Here is a 24,996-nt window from a genome sequence, read left to right as displayed (position 1 = left end):
TACCTAATTATAATTTTGTGTCACTATTAGACAACTGTTAAGCAATGATTTAAAAGATTCAAAAGTGATACAGTGGCGTGTTCTGAAGAGAAAAAAAAAGGTTTAGACCTGAAAATCAAATTAACACCCACACAGGGAGAGAGAGACAGGGAGGGAGAGAGAGAGAGGGAGAGCCAGCCGAGACGAAACAGCTGCATCTCGGAGCCAATCACTCATTTCCAAGCCTTCTGCTCTCTTATTTAAAGTAACATCAGCAGACACGCTTTACAGCTGTTGCGCGGCTTGGGTTACTTCTGTTCAACTTCACCTGAGGAAATGAGTTACAAGAATCAGGGGATTAATATAAGGGTTGTTTTGATAGGTATGTTGTTGTGTCAGGGGTTGTCCTGGACGTACAGGGAAGAACTTGATGATACTGAAAGGTAAAGCCAATATGCTTTAATATGAATAAACTATTATTTATTTTCTGTAATGATTGATATGTTGTATAATTGTTTTTTAATAGTAGCGGTGTTAACGTTTTAGGTGTCTTTACGTTTAAAAGGTCTTATTTCATTTAAGAAAATTGTATATGATGTGTAAAAAATATAAATTCTGAATCAACTCAATCCACTTCAGCCCGTACTTTAAATAACCGTTCTACAGTATGTACCTGTTGACTGTCGCGTTCTTTACAGTTGTTTACTAAATTATCTTCGTTTTCTATACAGAGAGGTCTGTTCTGAAAATAAAATTGCAACAACCAAGTACCCTTGCTTAAAGCCTACGGGAGAACTCACCACATGCTATAGGTATGTTTTTGATACGTTTTTAAAATTTAGATAAGAAGTCTGTCTTGACATATTTCTTGCATTTCAGTTTTTTACTTTCACTCTAGTTGATTGTGATCTGAGACTAAAAATACAGAATACAGTTTAGATTTTTTTCATAATTCTAGATTTACGCATTTTAATTTGACACGTATTCTGAATATAAATTTTGCCAAGGTGACTGCTTTTCCTAGAAATAAAAATTTCGCAATAATAAATTAAAAAATAGTAAAAAAAAACTTAATATTGCTGAGTAAGAAAAATCTTAATCTTTCAAGCGCTGTTCCAAGTATTGCACAAATTACTGTATATCAGTGCGTTTCTTTAGTTACAGAAGTAGCCCATGTATTACATTTCCAGTATGACATCCATACTGTAGGTTCCACAGCGTTTTGGTGTTTAACACGAGTAATACTGTATAAAGCACGGAAGTTTTTTTGGGATTAATTACTGTATGTGGCTTGGCAAGTGAAACGAAAATGTACCTATAAATGTACTTCAAATATTCTGTTCCTTTTATCTACCAAACCGCAAACGGGTGCAACACGAATGAATACAGAAGTGGTAGGTGATTGCAGAAGAGTTTTATCACTGTGGGATGTCACTGGAACTATTTGACGTCACCTCTGACATGATTATTTCGTGTGTGTGGCCTACGCAGATATCTGTTACATCTTTGCTGCTAGACTGAAGAGCACGTGTTTTAATTATAGGAATAAATAAAGGCTCACCCCCTGTAAACTACATGTGCAAACGCAGGAGATGCATTCGGTACAACCTAATCTGTAGTTTATGCAAACTCCTAATTGTACTCTGATTCATGCTGCGATTTTGAAAGCAGTGAAAAGCATGATATAACTTTAAAGTCTGAGTAAATTACATTTAAGAATGCTCGTCAGCCAACAATTGCACATTGAAAATGCTCATGTTACAGTAGCTTAGAGAATCTGTACACAAAGAGACTCTGAGCCTCTGGTTCATTTACTGTTGACATTCACTTAAAGTTAATTTATCCATGTAGAAATGAAGTAGAAAATTACTAACCCGATTTGAAAACACACAAGAAACATTTTCTATGTAAAGATGTCTTTTAGCATGAAATGAATGAAAGCAAAGTTTAGAAATGTTGTTTTTATAACATATGGATGTAACACTCATAATAATAATGTTGGTGAGCTGGAGTATGAACCTACTGTACAATTAAATGGTCTGCTGGTTCCGCACTAGTTGCCCCAAGAGAGCTTCATTGGTTTCTACTATTGCGCAACTATAAACATGTTATTTTGCAGAGGTATCATTTCATTACTATGCAGATTGCTTAGTCTTTCTTATTATTTATATGCAGATCTGTTTTTTTTTACAGTACCACATATGGCAACTGCAAAAGCAGAAACTTGTAAGATCAGAAAATGTTCTAGTAACCAAATTGACTGAACTGTATTGATAGAAGCTCAGTCCAAGTCTAATATTATGACACAACAATATAGCAATGAATATAGATCATGTACAATAAACCCTGTTCAACTAGTTATTTTAAATACTTTTCTACCCATGTTTGGTCATTTAAAATGAGTTATTTTCATAAACCGTCAGATCATTTTCTCATACAATTTTAAAGCTGAGTGACCGCCATTCCACTATACAGTAATTCCACATGTTACAGTATGATCAGGGTTTGAATGGTCATTGTAGTGTACTACTGAAGTGGACAGAAGTCTTCCTTGCAACCTGTTCTTCTGCATATTTCTATGGAACAAGGTGAATTATAAATTGTTTATTATGCACCTAATGATCAAACAAGGACCATTTCTAAGATTGGTTTCTGTGTAGTTTTAGACCTCTTAGCACAAATAACTCAGATGGCTGCAGTCGCTTCCATGTGTTCATCATGGATTAAAGAAGTAGGAGAAATGCAGGCTCTTCATTAATAGTTTGCTCATTCTAGAGGTTCACTACTATCCTGCAGTAGGTAATGCCATCCAGGTGTACTGCATTACTTGATTTTAAGAAGTGCATTTTAATTCTTTTTTTTGTGTCTGAAGAATGACGGGATAAGATCCAGATTTTTTAAAAGTATCTCCTTTGGTCTTCTTCCCTTTTAACAAGTCAAAACAAGTTCCGATGGCTGTTTAGTTCTGCATCTTTAATGTCTGTGGTTAGGAGGAGTATATTCTGTGTACTCTAATGTTTTAGAGTATTGTGTGTCTGTGTAATAGCAGAGAAAAAGAACATAGAAGGATCAAGACCTAAAGACTACTTAACGTGATTCAAAATTGTTTGTCTGAATTCTTCTGTTTATACAATAGTTGTTTCTTTAAGACTTAATCTGAAGTTGCTTCATGGAAGCCATTCAGCTTTGTACTGGTTTATAAAACTATTTTTAAACTTTTTTCAAGGAAAGGCATGCATCTTGGATTATTAGGTTTTTTTCTATACATGTACTGTAGTGTTGTACTGTACAGTATACAGTATTAGTAATCATTGTCTATAGATCACTACATTTTTATAGATTTTGCAGATGAAGAAATGGGTTTGCAGGGGTTATTTTAAATGTAATTATTTACTCATACAAACAAAACCTATTTGCAAATATATACTGTAGGTATGGTGGTTTGAATTACATTCAGTTCCAGTGTTCACCAAAAATTAAGATTCAGTTGCAGAGAAAACAGAAATTCCAGTTCTTTGTCCCCATAAATCAGTCCCTCACTGCAAAAAAGAGCATGCATGCAAAAGCAATTGACCTAGTGTTCCACTGTGAACTTCCATTGGCTTTCAGTCATAGAAATGATTAGTAAAGTAAGCCCAGTGTTCCTTCCTTGGCTTTTGCTGATGCTAAATTTGTTATTTGTTAAAGGTTAGGGATTAACCCACTAGAGCCTTAATCCTATTACAGAACCAAACAGCAAACCAAACACAGAAACATTTCAAGATCAAAATATAAGCAGTGCAATGACAATGCCACACATTTTTGTGATGCAAGGTGAAGCACAGACCTTTAAATATACAGCACAATTTAATTCTTACTCTACATCACCATTTCCACCAACCTGTAAGACCAAAGTATACAGAAATGCATAGAAAAGAAAGGAAAATTGGATTCCTGAAATCTGCAGTTTGTACTTTGCAGAAGAGATGACAATCATCCTTGAAAACCAAGTATCGTATTTACAGTTTATCATGTGTACAATACAACAAAGAAATTGGGACAGAGAACAGAGAAGAGACAACGAGATCTCCTTTCCTGAACCTGTGGCAATGCTATCCAAGTGATATAGTATGTGTGTGGTTGCTCTCTCACACACTGCAACATACTTACAGTTTCAACTCTTTGACCGACTGCTCGAAAGATTTATTGGATTTCAAAATTGTGCCCCAAGTATGAGCTTCTAGCCCCATATTGTTTAATATGAGGATTTCATTCTGTTTTCACTTGAAGCAAATGAAATGATGTCATTTTTGGAACTATTTTTTTATTCAGTTTACTAAAACTTAAGTAGTTGTTCTCCGTATTGCTGACCTTATGAAATGGAGATAAGTGGCGGATTTGGCAGAGGGAGATTTTACATTAAGCTGACTTAATGTCAGATCACAATTCTTCTGATTTGTTGGAATGTTACATTTGAATTCCTTAATAATAGTAAGCAAGACCCTTACAAGGCATTTATCACAACATAATGTTGGCTCTGAAAATAATACAATGGAATGTGGTTTAATCCATTTTCTCTATAGTTTCCAAACAAGTGTCTTGCTGCTTTAATACAAAAATAATTCTGTATGATTCTGAAAAAAATACCTTTTCAGGAATGCTAATGCTGTTTTGCCATCTTCATTATGGACTAAAAAAGCAAATAAAGTAATGCAGGTCTTCCATCTGTTATCTACTTACAGTACAGTCCACACATTGAAATCATGTAGCATGTAATGGTATACAGATTCAAGGACTCACTGAAATTCTACTACAACAACTCTAGGTGTTAGAAGTAGGGTGTCTTACTTTTGTAACTGTATATGTTTACATTTTCTACGTTTGTGGGGACTATGAGAGAATCCTAAAATTCTGTGTCTGACTTGCACCCCTAAAAGATTAATTCACACAACAGACACACATTGAAGTATGGCTATATTGAGCTTTGCAGACTGCCAATTAAAAAAAAAGTGTCATGTTGCAGTGGAATGATAAGCCTTTAATTTTTAACGGACACTAATTTGTAAAGCAAATAAACAAGCTCAACCAAAGTAAGTGAATGAACTTTTTAGGGCACTGAGAGTGCAGGGGAGTCATGAGACCAGGAGACCATTTGGTCAAGTCTAGGCTTAACTAAGATGGATAATAGAGTCAGAACTATGGAAGCAAGAGAAATTCAGTACTAAAGCACATAATTCCTTTTTTTCTCGTGGGTAGAGAGCAAAATCACCCAGCGGCTGCTTCATATGTTTCATAATGACTCCTGCAGACCAGGAGACTGAATGAGCAAGATTGTGAAGGTTATTGTTCATTAAATAGATATCTGCAATATCAGACATTTCTAATTTTTCATATTATCAGAAATAGAAAGTCAATAGATAAAGATTGCATATATGAAAAAACTGTCACAAGTAGCCTCCAAAGATAGTAAATATGTATTTAATATAATAACCAACATTGATTTCCATCATTGTGTATCATTACACAGTGGGACAGGCAGAATGTCAACCTCTGTTTCCACAAAGCATTTTGAAGTTGAATACAGCTGTATGGCACGTCTCCAGTAATGCTGGTAATCTTGGTGTTTATGTTTGATTGTCATGCTCCAGAGCAACGTGATATTCTGCAACAGTGTAAATGGACATGCCAGCATCTATCATAGTCTAATAGTTGTTATCATAACTACTTCATCCCCTGCTTTGTATGATTTCAAAAGATACTGGTGCTGCTTTCTAGACACTGAACAAGCTTAAGAGTGGGTAAGTGTGTTTCCACCTCAGTATTCAATTTCATTGTGTGAACCTGGGTATGCTTATTAAATGGAATTACTCAGCAGTCCAAAAAGAGTCCTGTTAAATGTGCTTTAACGTTTTAAATGTCATTAATTTTTGGTCGGAACAAGAACAGAATGACATGACTGGCTCCATAAACTGTGTCTAGGGAACTCTTGGGCATGCTAAGAGTAAGAGAAAATATTCTTCAGTGGAGCAATTTACACAGATAATTAATAAATGCAATAAACAAATGTTTCTTTATTGTTTGACTCTTCATGGTGGTCTTTCCCTGTAACAAACAGTTCTCATTACAGATTGTGCAATTCATAGTAAAGTCTTTTTCTAAATGTTAGCAGTAGACTTTGAAACAGAATTCTATGTCCACGTACTATAATATACCCACACATACAGTACACATTTCTTTCTGTTTAAGAAAAGCCCACAGCTGTTGTTTTTTTCTAGGAAATCAACAATACAGGAAATGATTCAGAGGATCTTGCTCCCAATCAAGTTCTGGGTAATAAGGCAACATAATCTATGTGTACACTGCAACTGATTATAAACAATGATTTATAATGAACAAGAAACTTACAATCAAGCCTAAAACTAAGTACATAACATTATCTAGGGGTGACATTGTTTTCACTGAAGCAGGAAGCAAAGGTCCTCACCCTCCTCTTGCCTGTTTTGTTCTGTTGGGAACTCACAATGAGCTTCATGAAATAATAATTAGGCAAATGATAATAAGGCTTTTTAAGAGAATTACAATCATATATGGACTTTATTCTCTCTGTTACATATTAAAAACCTCAACCATTTTATTAAGCGGGCTTACTTCCAGTTATGAGAATTCATCTCTTAAAAGAAAACAGGACAACAGAGATACAATACACGGAGTGAGAGCTGGGCTCACTTTTTTAAAAGGTGAAATAGGTCATAAAAATAAGTATGCCATACTCTCAAGTGTATAACATAAAACTCACATTTTAAGATCCATAAAATCAGCAAAATAGTACCTTGGGGTGATGGTCATTGAACCGCAGGGAACAATGTTGTTAGTTTGGAATCACTGCTGTTGAGCAATCTGTTGTATCCCGGATAGCAATTAGGAAGAGGAAAGCATACTTGAGGTGAAATATTTTACTATGGAATCCTGCTCTCTTTATTTACTGAATGTGCTCTGTTGAGTAACATCCAGAGAAACTAAAGGTTTTCGTTTCTTACGTTCTTAGGTCAAATTTGTGCTCTTGGCAGACACTAGTTGTATTCAATCTCATATGACACAAATGACTGGATCTAGCTTATAGTCTGTTCAGACTTGTTAAAAACATGACTGAAGTCCAAAATAGAACCTAAGAAAGAAAGATTATACTTCATAAACGTTTATGCTTGTCAACTAGTAGGTCATCCAACAAAGTATGTTTTTTACCTATAAAAACTCTTACAGTACAAAGATTATTGAAACATTTTAATATCTTGTCAAATACTGTACATGTATATGGACACTATACAATATAATATATAAAATATGGTACCATCAATTTTTTAATTTAAAATGTGTTTAATTTATATCTATATATAGTGACATTGACAGAAACAAGAAGCTTTCTATGAATATGAGCCAGAAGATCTAGCTAGCAATGGAGGATTTACCAGAATTGCATATTTCTAATACTTGTGCTGTATATGTACAGTATGTTTTGGGTTTATAGGTGCTATGTTTGGATGAAAAATTGGATTAATAAAATTGTACAATAATACTGTGAACATGAGCAAAGCTGAAAAATAAGAATTCTGTTTGAAAAAAAGTTTTTTTCAAAGCTAAAGTTTATTTTTTTAAATGCACAGCGCGGTGTGGCAATCTGTGTTCCATTCTAGCAGAAACAGGTGGTAACATATTTAGTTTCAATTTCAATTCCAAATTCAGTCAATAAGCAGTTTAAATTAACCAATAGACCTTGTTAACATCATTGCTTACATACTCACAACGACAAAAAACCAAAAAGGTCAGTAATATTTTAATGGATACCAAAGGCAGCTATGATATCAATTAATGTTCAGACTAGAATTTGCTTAATCATTTGTCAGTCCGCTTGTCTGGCATGTATATTCCAAGGTTTTGGTCAAAATCTATGGTTTGTATATTTGCTATATTTATATTTGTATATAAACTTATTTCCTGAAATAACTACATTGCAAACTAAGATCTCATGGAGTTCAACAACTCACTACAAAAATTATCCCAAGTTAGAATGTTTGTCTTATATTTAAAGCTTTCTTTGCAATACTGTTAGTAAAGCAATTTACATTAGTCAAAGAAATTCAAAGGTATTTTTAGGCTGAAGTCAACTAAGAGAACAAAAATGTACAATGTATTGAATATTTTAATGCAAAGGGCAGATTTCACCCTTCTGTTTGCAAGGTCTTCTTGCAAAGGTATTGAATTGGTGTCGTAAATATTTGAAAAGGTAATTTTGCATTATTTATTAACCTGAAAAAAAATAGCAGTGTTTAATTTATCATGTAAGATTCCGGAAATGTAACCCACTATTTTGGCTCTTTAAGCGAATGACTTTCAAGTTATAGTTTTACACACTGCTTATAGATTTGCTACCATAAAAGCAGATGAAATCAGAACTGCCCACCAGTGAGTATCATGCATTCAGACACTACTGTCATTAATGTCTTAGCCTTCTCTTTACCTCATCATTCCTATTAAGCAAGAACCTGTAAAAAAAAGGCTTAAATGTGAATCTAGCAATAGTATTAATCCAGTCATAACTCATGGTCCCTTGAGACAGAACATCTCTACACAAGATGCAATCCATTCTACCTTCTCAGACATGAATATAACCCAGCACCTTGTAGAAGAACAGCTAAGCCATATGACCTGATATGTGTTACTACATAGAAAGGAAACTTTTCAAACCCCATCACATCTCAAAATGTCTAATTCTTATGAAGCCTGGTTTTCTGCACAGCACTGTTAGATTTGCAACAATGTCTGATGTCTGTCTTGGACCTTTAATGCTAAAAATTATTGTGTTCTACGATGCTTTCTGACAATATAGTATTTTCTTTTCTTTTTCTATGCTTTTTTGTTAAAGCATATTTTTAGTTTTGGAAGCTTTCCACGTACCATTGTCTCTTGAATAAATAAAAGCTCAATTTTGCACTTAATTCAGAAAGCTCTCTGCCAAAACTAAATGTCAAGGTTTCCACATAGATTCATCATTTATGAATCATTCTAAGAGTAAGTTTGTCAAAATTTAATTTATAATACTGGAAATATTTAGTTAACATATTTATTGTCCCTTTATTAATGTAATCTTTAAGTGAACACCAGTAGTTTATTAATGTACTGGTCCTCAGATTTTTTTTTTGCTTCACCAGTACAGTTCCCTAATGGAACACAACTTTATCCAGATTATCTTGGTATGTGTACACCAGCATTCTTCAGTGACATACTTTGAGCAACAATGTGATTCCTAAGTTTCATAATCATTGAAGGCAATGCTACATTGCTGCAAGACTGCATAGTTTGAATTTTTACTACCAATTGTACCCTCTTTGGGACATACTGTAGGGTATAGTTAAAAAGTGTTGCCAAGTTTTTGAAATAATTAAATGTGTACATTGCTAAACATTACGCCCTTTGTTTCAGTACTTTAGTGCTATTGTTTATTATTGACAGCACACCCAGCACATTTCATATCATAGAAACAAGTGTTAGATCTGTTTATATAAGGATTAAGGGGAAAGAGTTTTGAAATGCTGTTCTATCAGCTGGATGTAATACACTATTAAAAATTCATCCAAAAGACAACGTCATGTTACATCCATCCAAGTTGCTGAAATAAATTCAGACATTCATTCATTCAGTATGCGAAAATGTGGAATTTTTCTTGTCAGGATTGGACACAGATTACAACCCTTGGCCATGTTTCAGTTTTTTTCAGACAAAATGAGAATAGGGTTTGTGTACTGTAGCTCAAGACATAAAATTGGCAAAGATGACCAAATATAATTTTGTTTGCTCTCTTCTGCAGAAACCCACTGATCACAGAGTTCCCTGAAAAACCAAAACTACTAAACATGTAAAAGATATAAGGTTCCAGTCAATGTCACAAGTCAGAATTGTAACGCTGTAGACTATCAGTTTTCTGAATCAATATATTGTTGATTATAAACTGATATATTATTGATATGGAATTAGCTTCTTTGAAACAAGTTCTTATACAGATACAGTATAAGGCAATGGCATGCTAACATTTTAACAACGAAGGATGTCTATAGATTTTAACAGTACAGGCAAATATATACTGTATTTATGTACAGTACAGTACAAATATATCATGTACACCATTTACTATATATAAGATTTCCAATCATGCTGCTGTACATGCTCAGTAGATTTCATTTTTATAAGGCATTACAGCATGGCATAGTTATGATGCCCTAACTCATTGACTTGTGGTTGAATTTTCCTGGTCAGAATTCATATCTAAAGTTACTGCAAGCCAGTATACTCTCACTGTACTTTGGATTCAAATCATCCTCTTTCCACACACTTTTCCTGCTTTTCAGTTTGATTAAGATGGACAGGATTGTTGTCTTACTCAGGGATTACTGCTAATTTTGGTTTTCCTTGCAATGATCAGTCACTTTGACACATTGTGTAACTGCCTTGGAAATGGGAGTCACCCTCTTTTTACCTAGATGATTCTGAATTCTCACACAGCAGGGGACCTACACCTCAAGCACAGTGGGCTTCATTAATCACAAGACCAGTGTTGTGTGACTCTGCATCCAGAATGCCTGTGATCAAAGCCCAGCAAGGGCAAAATTACACTTCTTGCATTTGATATCAGATTACAGTGACTGATGTCTATCAAATGCTCAGGTTGCTGTGGAGGAGAAGGTGGTATTTAGAGGGAGAAAATGTTCCTTGGTACTGAGTCACAGTAGGTGACACATCACACACATCACACACATCAACACCACAATACTGGATTCCACATACAGTAGATTCCAGAACCTGTAAGTATGCTTCCCCACAATCACCCTAGGTCCCCTTAATCAGATAATACCCATGATTTTTGCATATAACCACTTATTGCACTTGCTCTTGCCCATGAACCACTACTCCTCTATTGTGAGCTAATTTGATGAGTAGTTGAATGTGGGATATTACTTATTTTGTTACATCTGCATTGAGGGTATTGCATTCTACTTTGATTTCACCTCTGTCTGGTGAGTGGTGCTGGGTGGCACTGAAGCCAGACAGCCTGTAACCTTATTGAATTCCATCAGCGGCAACAGAACTGCAATTATCATACAGTGATACTTTGATAAAGTATTGTCAGAAGTGTTCTTTAATAATTACAAATTTACATTCAATAGTAATCTTAACATACTTGGTAGATTTAGTCTCAACATCACATTGCACAGTTCTTCAAATTTGTTTATTTTTTTCAGATTTTCCTTAGCTTAAATGAATCTCTGTTTGAAATACTTCTCAAAGACTGTGCCAAAATCTCCTAAACATGCATGCAGGGTTATGAGGTTGTTATTATGCCACATGTCATGCCCTGTTTATGATGCCTTGTGGACTGAATCAAAGTTAAACGTCTATACTTCTATGTGTCCCTTAGTGCCATTCGATTGAGAGAAAACCTTTTAGTTAAATTATATTAAGAAACATCGTAATAAACTATCCAGAAAATGCTTTAAAATCATATATATTATGTTAGGAGCACAGAATCTAGTCTGCAGAATTACATTTAATGGCCCCAAATGAACAGACCTTTCAAACCAACTTGTTAGTAATGTACCCCTGACCTACAGACTTCTAATTCTAAAGTTTGTAATTTCATAGCTTTTACTGGTAATACCATACCTAAGGAAAGCTGTGTTCTCACAATGACATTAATCGAAAAAGGAGTTAGATTTCACAGTTTAATTCCTTCCCATTTTGCCATCTTAGTCAGGTTTCAGTAGGACAAAGGAGACCTCTGGATGAAGTGCAAAAACAACACTGTTGAAATAGCAGAAAAAACAGCTCTTTAAAAAAGCCTGTAATTATTTTTAGTTGGACCCTTAATGTGTTTTGTATACCTGCTTCCTTCAAGTGTTTATAATCAGTTTGGCAGGGTGCTTTAGAAAGGTACAACAGTTATCCTCGCAAATATTTGAATTCCAGAGCATATACAGTAGTCATGATTAACTTCTTCTGCTGGTATTATAAATATATTTTAGAAATTACTTATACTAAATGGCTAACTGTATGATGGTAAGGGTTTTAGTTTTTACATCTAAACATGCCACTTAAAAGATTAATCCATTCATAAAAAAAAATAAAATCCTGTATAATCAAAGATATTATTTTTTTAATGGATGATGATATCCATGTCAATGTAAGTGCACACTGCAATGTAACAATATTTACTTTGGCATTCTGGTGGGATATGATAGCAGAAATGAATTACCTATACAACCTTACTTAATCAGAGACATACTATTCAGTTATTTTATTTCTTTATATTAATATCTCATATATATATATTTATTCTGTGGTGAAATTGCTCTGATGTGTTCAGAGGGATCCATACTGTACGTAGCACTTTTCCTCAGCTTTTAAATGTGTCCTTTGCTGGTTTGATTAAACAATGTGGATATTTTTGATGGTAATTACTAAGAATTAAAGGCGTGTGCTTTGCAGTTTTCAACCTGAAGGATCCCAAAGAGATTTGCATGTACTGTAGGAAGTGACCGGTTTAATCCACTACTGAAGTTTAACACCCAGCTGGTTGACATGGAGCAGTGGTCACTACACAGCAGAAGAGATAGAGAGTGCCCATCAAGTATGTAAATATACAGTAATCCCTCCAGAAAGAATCTGAGAATAGTTAACCAAATCTAATCTTTCTATAAACTCTACTTGCAATACTGGGATTCAACCCTAGACCTCGGAACTGTGAGGCAAAGTACTACCTATGTCACCCATTAATGACCATACTGTAGTTCATCAATCTAACATGCAGCCCGGTTTTCAAATTGTAAGTCAATAAATCATTGTGGTCCTTTGATAGTCTTTTTACATCCTTCCCAATTTTTAACAAACCTGTTGAGCTAGTAGCTTTCATTTGTTTTGGTATGTGTGTTCAGTCCTCAAGTCCTCAAGTATTATCTTGTAGTGTTTCCAGCTGGTCTTCTGCTAATAATGAAAAAAAAACATTTACTTTCAGAGGCATAAAATATATTGGTGTAATTCCTGCTCTTTTTCAATTTTTTCATAATAGGAAACTGCAGAAAGCACCAAAATCTGAAGACAGAGAACAGTGATACAGTGATATATTATAAACAGAGTTAACTGTCCAGTCAAGCATTGGGTGAATGCATCATTTCCAAAAAGGAAACGAATCGATCAAGGAGTTCCGCTTTGTTTTTCTAAAAAGGTTGAATTGGGCCTTCATAAAATCACCATAAAGATTGACTTGAGAAGTTCCAGTGGTTAAGAAGTTCCACATTCCAGTGGTTAAGTCATAAAAAAGCAGTCATCATTGTGTTTTTCAAAAAGCATAGAACATTGGTTGTTAAAATCCTACTGTAAAATACCCATGTCTAATATTTTGCACAGAACATGCCTGTAAAGATATGTGGGAGCTGGTTTTTAAGTGACTGCATTAAAACAGCACTTAAAACTTTTTGGTAGCCTCAATGATCCTCTTCAGATTTTACAATTCAAATCTGAGAAACAATTGCAATTAACCTGTATTTAGTTAATATGTGTAATTATCATATTTCAAGGGCAGGGTGTTGGTAATATTATTTGTGAGTGGGTTCTTACATTTCAGGCATTAGATAATGCTGTAGAGCCAGTAGTAACCCAAAAGGCCTGGAACTGTAAAACTTCATTGTGCATCAACATCATTGTTTTAGTTCACTGTTGTTTTGCTAAACAGTGATGATGACTTATTGACATCAGATTGCTGCATTCCATATAGGCCAGAGTCTTTATTTCAGTTGTTAATATATTATGGGATTCTACCATTGACTTGTGTGTGGAAGACGATGTTTTGTTTTTTGAATATGACAAGGTTTATTTGTACTCCCCTATAGGAAAGATAAATTGGTAATTTATCAGTCCATCAGGACCAAAACAAGCCAACAGAAATATTACACAGCACCATTAAAAACAGTCATACCAATATTTTTGTATTGCAAACAGCTGGATATCTACAGTATGCTTAATAAAATATCTAAAACACTGCTACACTTATAGTATTTTTTGGCATTTACACACAATCCCTTTAATCTTGTAGGCATGTTTTTGCATTTTAATATATGTGTCAGTCAATTGTGTAATGTTTTCACGGTCCTTTTATGTAAGGGCTATTGCAGTATGTGATAAAATGCAAGCCCAGGAGATTTTACTGAAGCATTACCTTCATCCATATTTCCTTTTCTCTCAAAGGTGGGAAAGGTTATTTTTAAGACTTGATGTATTTTATTGGTTTTCACGGGCTATTTCTGGGTTTCTGTATATTTGTGTATGAAAAGGAATCTTATTCTGAAAGTTGTATGTTATTTATTTGGATATAAAGTATGTATATACATACAGTGTCATTTTGACATTTGGGTTAGATTTAATAGGTTTGAAAGTCATCCTGGGTTGTGATGATTCTTGAAGTGCAAAACTTTCATTTTGCTTGAGTTACAAAATCCAAGTTATTTCTGGATTAACAAAATTATAAAAATTATATAACAAAGTAAAAACTCACAGGGTGAGCCTGAATATGTTAGGAAATGCTGAAAATGAAAAATAAAAATAATGCTTTTCACTTTTTACTTGTGCATAATTTTCTGTTTTAAAATGGCCCCTGTTTGAGAGACCAAAAAAACACATTTTACTTGGAACCAAATTGCATTGTAAATGATCATCTTTGTAAGTGATCATGGAAATGTGTTTCATCAAGGTTAATCATTTTCTTACACTTACATCTCTCAATAGGCAACTTCATAAAGGGGTAATTTCCTCAAAGTTCACTTTTCCATTTCTTTATATTGTACTTAGAGTGAAATAAATGCACATTTCAGATACAAATCTTGTTTACACTATTCTTGGGGTATTAAAAAAACTGTTGGAAGGACTAAAAAGAGGGTAGTATTAAGACAACTGTTTACTTGTTCACATCACTTGTTTAACTTGGTATTTACCTTTAACTTAATTGAAAGTCAGTCTAAGCCTTTTCCTCATGATGTTGTCTTCTCAAATTAGACTTTCTTACTGATTTCCTACTGGCATGAGTAAAGACAAATTGCACAACTCTCTCTTCCAAGGTTACATTTGTCCATGGGGATCTGCCCGCAATGAACATGCTACACATACAGTATATAATCTGCTCAGTTTGGGGGAATTCATGACAAAAATATTTTTTTTTTCCTTTTCAGAGAGAGTGTGACTTTCAAGGTGAAGTACGATAACAGACTATATTTCAACAAGAATCATTTGAGATATTTTGCAGGACTGAAATAAAAATTGCTCACAGCTCTCAAATTCACACAACTTGGCATTTATACGTTACACTTTGGCAGTGTGCAGAAAATGGGGTTGAATTTGTTCTCATGGCCTTTTTGGTTTAGGAGAGTTCCTCTGCCAGAATGGCAGTGTTTTATACATTAAATCAAACCTACTGTCTGCAACACCAAAGGTAATAAAAAATCTGTTCAATAGTGAATGACACTACTCTCAAATCAGAGGCATATTTTCCTGAGCTGTGTAAAATTTTTATATACAGGATATATCTGATTGATGATTCACTTCATCCATCACTGTTCTTTTACTGTGGTAATGGTAAATATAACATAAATATAACCAATGTCTTGGATGCCAAACTTATGAATTCCCTGAAAAAAATTGATACAGTATGTCTATAAAATTCTAAGCATAATAGACATGTTCAATACAGAAGACTATTTCAGATTCATCAGCAGAAACAAGGGCAAGGCAAGATGGAGAATAGATGCTGTCCTGATCTCATTGGGATCTCAAAACCTACACAAGGGTAGGCCAGGTCAATACTTACAGTAGAACAGAGATTTCTGAGGAAAGTCAGGTTGCTGCTTTTTCATGGTGTCGGTGGACCAGTTGGCACATTTCTTCCCTCTGGTAGGTAATTTCCATTCCAATGGGAAATTATGTACTAAGGGGGTGTATCTGATTAGACATTAGTCCTGGCTTGATTATTTTTGACCCCATAGCATTGTTTGTCGGTGCAGGGATATTAACCCGGTATCCTAACTAATTTGTACTCTTATCTAGCGCAATCTGTCCCACCTAAAGATCCACTTGCTAAAGCAGTTTGGGGCTGCTGCTGAATGATGACTGCTGTGCATCATGCAGGTGGATGTTGCACATCAGTGGTGGATGAAATTTTAAACAGACATAGCTAACAAAATGTCAAATGAGCTACAATACAGTACCATACAGCACGTCGATCGGGATGGCCACCTTTAGTTTGCAGTCTTTGGGAGACATCAGCGGTATGTCTGAGTCAAGATTTTCTCTGACTGGCATTGTCACATTAAGTTCCAGTACAGAACCGACACCATTTCTTCCTATGTTTTGGAAAGCTTTTATCTCAGAATTACATTTCGGAGAACAGTAGTACTCTATTATTTTCAATGAATCTTTATTTGGCTTCAGGTCAGCGTTATATGGTTTTGTTTAAAGATCTGAAGAGTGAAAGTAGGAGTGCGTAAGCCTGTCTCGCATCTTTCAGAGAATTTTACTTCTTGTAATTTCCTGTAACAGCAGAGGAAGAGACATGTGATACTGAGATCATTAAGTCTTTATTTCCTTATTTATTATTCCAGATTTTGAATACATTTCTCATTTGTAGAGCACATGATTTGTTTTCATGTTCTATAGCTTTTCGTTGTTTAGTTTTTTTTCTTTTATTTAAAGTTAATCTGTACTTTCAAACCAATGAAAGCAATTTAAAGGTTACAAAAATGTGAAAGAAGGCAATATGTGTCTGTGCTGGACTAAAAGAAAACCTATGTGGCATCCCCCTAGGTAGGATTTTTTTTTCTTTTTGTTCTTTTTTGTGTTGGTAAATTGTATGTATTTTAGTTATTTTGCTGAATTTTAAGAAACCACAATACTTTTGAATACATTTTATTCACTTGCACATTTGTACCTGTCCAGCAGCGTACAAAATTGTATAATCAGTTTTAGTAATGTATAAAATTAAATTTTAATTTCAAAGTGTCAAAAAGTCTTGCAAATAAAAATAATATAGGTTTGTTGTCATAAAAGGAAAAGAAAAAAAATCCTACCTAGGGGGATGTTCGCAGTTATTTGTAGACTATGTATTGTATGTATGTGTATGTACTGTTTTCAGATGAAAGGTTGATCTTTTCTGTTGGTTATTTTGCTTCCTTTCATAGTAAGATTAATCTTAAAACTTTTTACAAAATGCATGCTATCATAGTGTGGTATGACACCAGAGTAGAAAAGTAAGAGATTTATTACCAGATACTTTAAATCAAAACCTCCCTGCAATCACATCAACTCTGAGATCAAAGTATTTTTTTTTGTTTTGTGTCTTATTTTTTAATAACCTTATTTATTGAATTGTTGAAAAGAATTCACTTAGCTCAGTGTGGATCACAGTGATGCTGCAGCACCTATGGTATGTCATGTTGCATTTTTACAGTGGAAACTATAATTGGTGTGAAGATCAGAAATATATAGTAATAAAAGTTAATTCAGTCATGTATTATAAACTACAGTACTGTACTTACTGGGTTTTTGAGGGGGGGGGGGGTGTCTTTCGCTGGAAATCTCGCCTCCTACTTTGAAAATACCCGTGAAACCGGTTCAATTCGTCACAGCCAGCACTCCTGCAGAGAGGGGGGTTGTACTTGGAGTGTATACAGTACACGCGTTATGCTCTTCGTTAATGTCTAAGCCGGAACATATCATTATATCTCATTTTGTATTTCTTAAAAAAAAATCGTTTTCCCAGCCTAACAGTATTGTTTTTAACCTGTAAAGCGCTTTGAGGAGCCACCTTTAAAGGCGCCATATACAATAAAGTTCATTATTATTACTATTGTAAATTTGCTGGACAGAGAGGTGAACATTATTACACAGAAGACAAAGATAGCAATTTACGTTGCATTGTGTATCGTGCTGCTTTTTGACAGGGAGTAAAAAAAAAAAACACACTATGGTATTCTCTCCAATGCAGTGCAGTTAAAAACATACCTCTGATGCTGCTCCTAAATGAATATCGTTTATGACCATCAGAAGCTTTATGCTCCTTTTCTTTTTTCCAGTGGATTGAACAGGGAGAGGCATTTCATGATGTACTTTTCACTGATGAAACAACAGTGGCTCTGGAACAGTTTTTAACCATGTCGTTTTATAAAAAGGGGAGATATGTACACGTTACTGAAGCTAAAAGTTTAGCCTTTGTCACTAATGTAACCACTAAATAAAGACATATAGAAATCCCTACGTTACAGACTGTATATGGCTGGTATTGGTAGTTTAAAGAAAAAATACACACCAGTATTCCACTTTCTCCCTAAACATTTTAAGCATCAGAGTCTTACATGTGGTTATTTCGGAAACGTTTGTACATGCTCCTTCTGACCATGTTACTGTTTACTGTTACTGACCATATTAAGTTTAAGTGCCTGTGGGCACTTTTCCTGTCCGTGGGGGGTGGACCGTCTTTCATTAGAAGGTTAGTCTGTTCTACTCTGAGAATGTAGAGGGGGTGGAAAGTGCCCGCGGTCATTTAATTAGTATTAAAATTCGCACTGATTCCCTTGCGAAGATACGGACATAGGAATATTTGTGCGTGGTCAAAAAATGGCATAAAAACGACAAAGTGAAGGCTGTGAAAACATTCACAATGTACTTTATACACAAAGCAAATATACCCCCCCCCTCTCAATTCAATTCAAGCTGCTTTATTAGCATGACAGATGGGTACAATCAGTGTTGGGTATTTACTTTGCTTTGAGATGCCACTTTTAAAGGTGATATATAAAATCAAGGCTTTAACTTGCTTTAACTCCGCAAGTCTGAGTTCTTGTGTCTGTCCTATCCGAACCCGAAAGTATTACAATATGTATCTTTATAGCAGGTGGTGTACAGCTTTTTAGTATAGATTACACTTTTCTAAAATGTATTTAAAAAATAAAAACGATTACAATCTAATCTTTCCACGTTTGATCCCAAAATAAATCTAAACGGGGAGAAAGCTATGCTGAAAGTTTATTAAGATACTTAGAAGACAAAGATATCAATTTATGTTGCATTTGTCTGATTGTGAATCAAAAAACACATATATTTAAACCCGCATTTGCGATTTAAATCAAAACGTTATTTAAATCAATATAAATGTTTATATTGTAACGCCTAGGTGACTATTCATTGTTATTAAAATGACTTAAATTCGATCATGTTGTGATATTTAGAAATATAAATTTGTTTGGTGCGAGTGAGGTTTTATTTAATCTCTGACTCAGTGATGGCCTGGCATGGTGAGGTGCGCTGGCAGCTATGTGGTGTTACGCAGTGGTGGCCTGACACGGTGAGGTGCCCTGGCAGCTGTATGATGCAGTGGTGGCCTGGCACGGTGAGGTGCACTTGCAGCTATGTGATGCAGTGGTGGCCTGGCACGGTGAGGTGCGCTGGCAGCTGTGTGATGCAGTGGTGGTCGGGTATGTAGAGGTGCACTGGCAGCTGTGTGTTGTGACGCAGTGGTGGCCTGGCACGGTGAGGTGCGCTGGCAGCTGTGTGATGCAGTGGTGGCCTGGCATGGTGAGGTGCGCTGACAGCTGTGTGGTGTGGCGCAGTTGTGGCCTGGCACGGTGAAGTGCGCTGGCAGCTGTGTGATGCAGTGGTGGCCGGGCACGGTGAGGTGTGCTGGCAGGTGGGTGATGCAGTGGTGGCCTGGCACCGTGAGGTGCGCTGGCAGCTGTGTGGTGTGACGCAGTGGTGGCCTGGCACGGTGAAGTGCGCTGGCAGCTGTGTGGTGTGACGCAGTGGTGGCCTGGCACGGTGAAGTGCGCTGGCAGCTGTGTGGTGTGACGCAGTGGTGGCCTGGTACGGTGAGGTGCGCTGGCAGCTGTGTGGTGTGACGCAGTGGTGGCCTGGCACGGTGAAGTGCGCTGGCAGCTGTGTGGTGTGACGCAGTGGTGGCCTGGTACGGTGAGGTGCGCTGGCAGCTGTGTGGTGTGACGCAGTGGTGGCCTGGCACGGTGAGGTGCGCTGGCAGCTGTGTGGTGTGACGCAGTGGTGGCCTGGTACGGTGAGGTGCGCTGGCAGCTGTGTGGTGTGACGCAGTGGTGGCCTGGCACGGTGAGGTGCGCTGGCAGCTGTGTGGTGTGACGCAGTGGTGGCCTGGCACGGTGAAGTGCGCTGGCAGCTGTGTGGTGTGACGCAGTGGTGGCCTGGCACGGTGAAGTGCGCTGGCAGCTGTGTGGTGTGACGCAGTGGTGGCCTGGCACGGTGAAGTGCGCTGGCAGCTGTGTGGTGTGACGCAGTGGTGGCCTGGTACGGTGAGGTGCGCTGGCAGCGCACCTCACCGTGCCAGGCCACCACTGCATCACCCACCTGCCAGCGCACCTCACCGTGCCAGGCCACCACTGCATCACACAGCTGCCAGCGCACCTCACCGTGCCAGGCCACCACTGCGTCACAACACACAGCTGCCAGTGCACCTCTACATACCCGACCACCACTGCATCACACAGCTGCCAGCGCACCTCACCGTGCCAGGCCACCACTGCGTCACATAGCTGCAAGCGCACCTCACCGTGCCAGGCCACCACTGCATCATACAGCTGCCAGGGCACCTCACCGTGTCAGGCCACCACTGCGTCACACATATTTTAGCGCCATATCTTTCATGGATATTATGGAATATAATGGATGGATATCTTAGTTATCTTTCTAGTTCACAGGTTTGCATGCATAATTTAATTTTGAAAGCCACTGAGACATCAGGTACTACTGTTGTATTTATGAAAAAGAAACAAAACAAAAAACATACTAACAACTGTGCCATCCTACTCCTTAGTTAATACATTTTATTATTCATAAACAGTTAACATTGTTAGCAAAATATTTTGAATTATATTTAACCCTATTTTTTCTTTAGTTTTGTATTTAACTTATTATATGATAGTCAGACTTAATGTATATTTGAACAATGAAAATATATTTTTACAAGATTTTACATTAAGCACTTAAAATTAATATGGTTAATAATAGTAAACTGTAACATGCTGTAACAAGATCGGTTAAACTGCGAAGAAAATGCTTTCAGAGAAAATGTTTCAGGTGTGAAGAACATAGATCTCCAATGCAATTTCAACCAAACCTGTTCCCACACACCCTGCCCCCACTACCATTAGAATATACACAAAGCACTCAAATCTTTCGAGCTAATGATCAGGTGACCCGAGAGAGAGCGAGAGAAACACCAAGGGGTGCGGAACCAGGGAACTATTTACATGGAAAACGGGCGATCTCCCCAGACTGTCCGCCCGTTTCGCTGTTACCTGGATACCTCTTTATTTAGAACTCACTAACACTGATTTTTAGTTTAGAAGGATTCAAGTAGGGTTTTAGATGAAAGGCAGCGACCTTAATCAAGCCCAAATCATAATTGAACCCATTCAGAGCCTTCATTACATTTTAGCGTTTCATTCTGAGCAGAAGACCCTCACACCTGAAGAAGGGGGAGGTGTTTTTCGCTGGAAATCTCGCCTGCTTCTACTTTACAACCGGAGTGCTGGCTGTGACGAATTAAACCGGTATTACAGGTTTCAATCACAGACCATGTGACATGGGAGTCAGGAAACTAACACAGCGCCACCGGATTTGATAACGCTATAAAAACGCTATAAAATAATGTGACTTGGCACAGAACAAGTTTACAGCACAGTACAATAATAAATGCTGACCATGACTTTAGAAGCATAAATTGCCTTACACTCAATTTAAACACAAGCTGTCTTTAGCCCTCTAAGCTGGTTCATACAGAAATGTAGAGATCCAGGCTCAGAACACACAGCTTCATTAGCGAATACATATGCAGGACAACTAGAGAAGACGTTTTACAGAGGATGGATTTTTAGAAACATCCCATCAGTGACATCACTGAAGTCAACTCCTAGGTACTGTAACTGTCGTGTGGATAGTTTCACAAGAATCAGACAAAGGTTTAAGCATCGCTTGTTCTAGATAAAACTGCAAAAAAAAAAACAACAACCCATAATGTACTTCTTTGCGGCTCTGTTTGCCCAAATCATATATTCACAACGTGAAATCTAGAAAATAATATTACGTAACCAAAATCCGCAATATGGAAACAGAACCTGTGTAATTGTTGATAGATGATGTACTCGTAACATTTTTTCAAGACGAACTACAACATTTAAAAAATGACTTGTATGTACTTGATATCTCTAATCAATCCACGGGTCCCAGCACAAAACGAAAGTAAAACGCATACCGTTTCGCGCTTCTTATTAGTTGCTCAAAAGTAATTTGACCGTATGAAATGCATAATATAAACCTAGAAACATATACGTGAGCAGTACTTAAGCACTGTAGTATCGGTGTTAAGACATACCTCTCAAATACTGTAAATCAAGTTAAAAATATCTCAAGACCGATTCTGGTCATAATGAAACCATGTTTCGTGTATGTTTTCTTTAAAGTACCGAGACCAGCCATATACTGTATGTTTATGTTCCAAAATTAATATCGTTTATGGCCTTCACACGCGTTGCAGTATGCTCCTATTCTTTTTATGCTCAGCTACTAAGATTTCCCTTCAGTGGTAAAATTAGATATGAATATTCAATACTTAAACGGGCACAGTTAAGACATTAAATATACATATACATACTGTATACAGTACAGTTTGCATACGGTAATATGTTTATGTTCCTAAATCAATCTCTTTTATGAGCATGTGAAAGGCATGGTGAATCACTGTACTTTGCATGATTGGAAACAAATGCGTGATTGCGAAATGCTGTGGTGTTACTTTTACAAAGACGGTCAATGAAAAAAAGAATGTTGACCAGGGCAATACTTTGAGTTTACACTTACAGCTTGTCCAAGGTCATTCATTATTAATACTATTAGTAATATCTTCGTTAAAGACTTTGATGGCCACAGCTCAAACATGAGAGGTTGAGCTTTATTAGCTCCACCTTGCGGAAATTCCGGATACTATTATTTTGCTTGTCGTATTATAGGAGAATTTACGGTAACTCGCGGTATTTACCGGTAGCTTGCGGTAGACTGCGTACAGCGTACCGCAAAATAATGCGGTATCGCCCGCGCATTTTGAATGGCTGCATCTGTATATTATGACAATACAGGAAAGTATGCCTGAACAATTGATTTGCAATCAATTGGTTTGCTCTGAAGCATTGACCTAAATCAGCTTAATTGGAAGAGTTTAATACTTTTCAAATGTCGTCATTTAGCAGTTTATGAGACCTATGGTATGTCAAGAAAACCCTAAACGTTAATGAGAAATTATTCAACAACCTTATAATGCAGTTTTCAGACAAGCCACATTGGAAAAAATGGCCACTTCATTTCATAGTATATTCACCAGACTGAACAGGTTTTCTTTGTCATTGTGACTGTAAACCTGCACCTGTCTAATTCAGTGCTGTCTGCTTATGGCTTATTGCCAGCTCTTTGTCCCCTGAGTGTTGATTCTGCAGAAACTGATAAGTGGAGCAAGCAAATAGCACAAAGTTAAACCAATAAGTCAGGATGTGATTCTTTCAGACAGGTAGCATTTACACACTTACAAGTAGCAAAAGGGTACAGTCTGCACTTTTAATTTTTTTGTTGTAGCAAAAGGGTACAGTCTGCACTTTTAATTTTTTTGTTGTTGAAGTTGCTTTTTTGGTTTAAAAATAGCTCCAGATGCATGCAGCAGCATAGCAAACTGCAACCTTCTGCTTTCAATGTAAACTGGTTGGTACTGATTTGTTATGTCATTCTTCTGTCAAACTATGAATAAATGATCAATTTTCTATATCAATTTGACACTAGTTAGGGTTGTTTTGTTTCATTTTTTTTGGTTCTTGGTCTTTACATTACCAAGAAACTAACCATGCCAATCTCCTACTATCTTATATGCTTACCCCTGCTGTTTCATCAAACCAGCTAGGCATTATGCAGCAAATGTTGCAAAGTACCACAACTGTAGCCTACAGTATTTGAGACCATATCTGACTTGCAAGTGCTGTTATTCAGAAATGTTTACATGAAGTAATTTATTATCTCATTCAAGAATTTTCAAGTGAATAATTCTCAAACACATTAAAGCATAAAAAATGAAAGAAGCCCTGCAACATAATTAGTTGCAGAGTTAGACATTTCTAAAATTTCATTGTTTTTGTTCTGGAACAGGAACTCTTGTGAGGTGGTTATGATGAATCCATCTGTAGCTCCAAGCAAAGGTAAAAGCACAAAGGTGAAAAAGGGTTCAGTCTGGTTTCACTCTTAATGCAATTCTAGGTTTTGCTCTTTACTGCACAGTACACACTGGAACACTAAATTCCTAATGTTTTCAAGGTTGATGAGCAAAGATAATTATAAAAGGGGATTGAAACAACATAATAGGGATTTTTGACAGCAAAAGCAATTAGCTGGCACAGAAACTGTTTTTTTGCTGCGGCAAAGCTGGTAAAAATTATGGATTGCCTTTTTTGTACAGAAATATTCAGTGACTCCAAAACAGGCTCAGATCAAAGAATGTGATATTGGTGCTGTGTCTGTAGTTATACATGTAGTACGTAATTAGTAACAGAGAAAATATTTGGATTTCCAAAAGAGTTTTGCAATCTTTGTATTAAAAGGCAAGAATGACTCATGCTTATATTCATAAGGAATAAGTTAGAATAGATTTTCTAAATACACACACTTAAAGTTGTTTTATTAGTAGTAAGTAAATTTAAAGCTTAATTGGAATGATCAGCACTGAATGTTTGGGGTGGGTACTGTAAGTCTGCAGCACAAAACACAGTGTCAGGCTGTCTCTCATTCACTGACACATAAGTAATGAGTCACAAAGCAGACCGATATCAATACTTCTACTCACTCTTCAACAAAAGAGCCCTGAAGTGAAACATTCAGTAATTCAACTTAATAAATAAT

At 36.4% G+C, this 24,996-nt stretch overlaps 1 protein-coding gene across 1 annotated transcript in view; it reads left to right on the top strand.

Annotated features, from left to right (window-relative positions):
• The first annotated feature begins 209 nt into the window (after positions 1–209).
• Positions 210–24,996, top strand: part of ccbe1 (collagen and calcium binding EGF domains 1) — a 57,296-nt gene continuing 32,509 nt past the window's right edge. The window contains exons 1-2 of the mRNA XM_088910547.1: positions 210–422; positions 711–791. Coding sequence (XP_088766673.1) covers positions 316–422; positions 711–791 — 188 coding nt within the window. The 5' untranslated portion in view covers positions 210–315. The remainder of the gene's footprint in view (positions 423–710; positions 792–24,996) is intronic.

The sequence above is a fragment of the Atractosteus spatula genome, chromosome 3 (assembly GCF_055471065.1).
Source record: "Atractosteus spatula isolate fAtrSpa1 chromosome 3, fAtrSpa1.hap1, whole genome shotgun sequence".
Lineage (NCBI taxonomy): Eukaryota > Metazoa > Chordata > Actinopteri > Semionotiformes > Lepisosteidae > Atractosteus > Atractosteus spatula.
The sequence above is the reverse complement of the archived record's forward strand: the minus strand, read 5'-3'. Positions and strand labels throughout refer to the sequence as shown.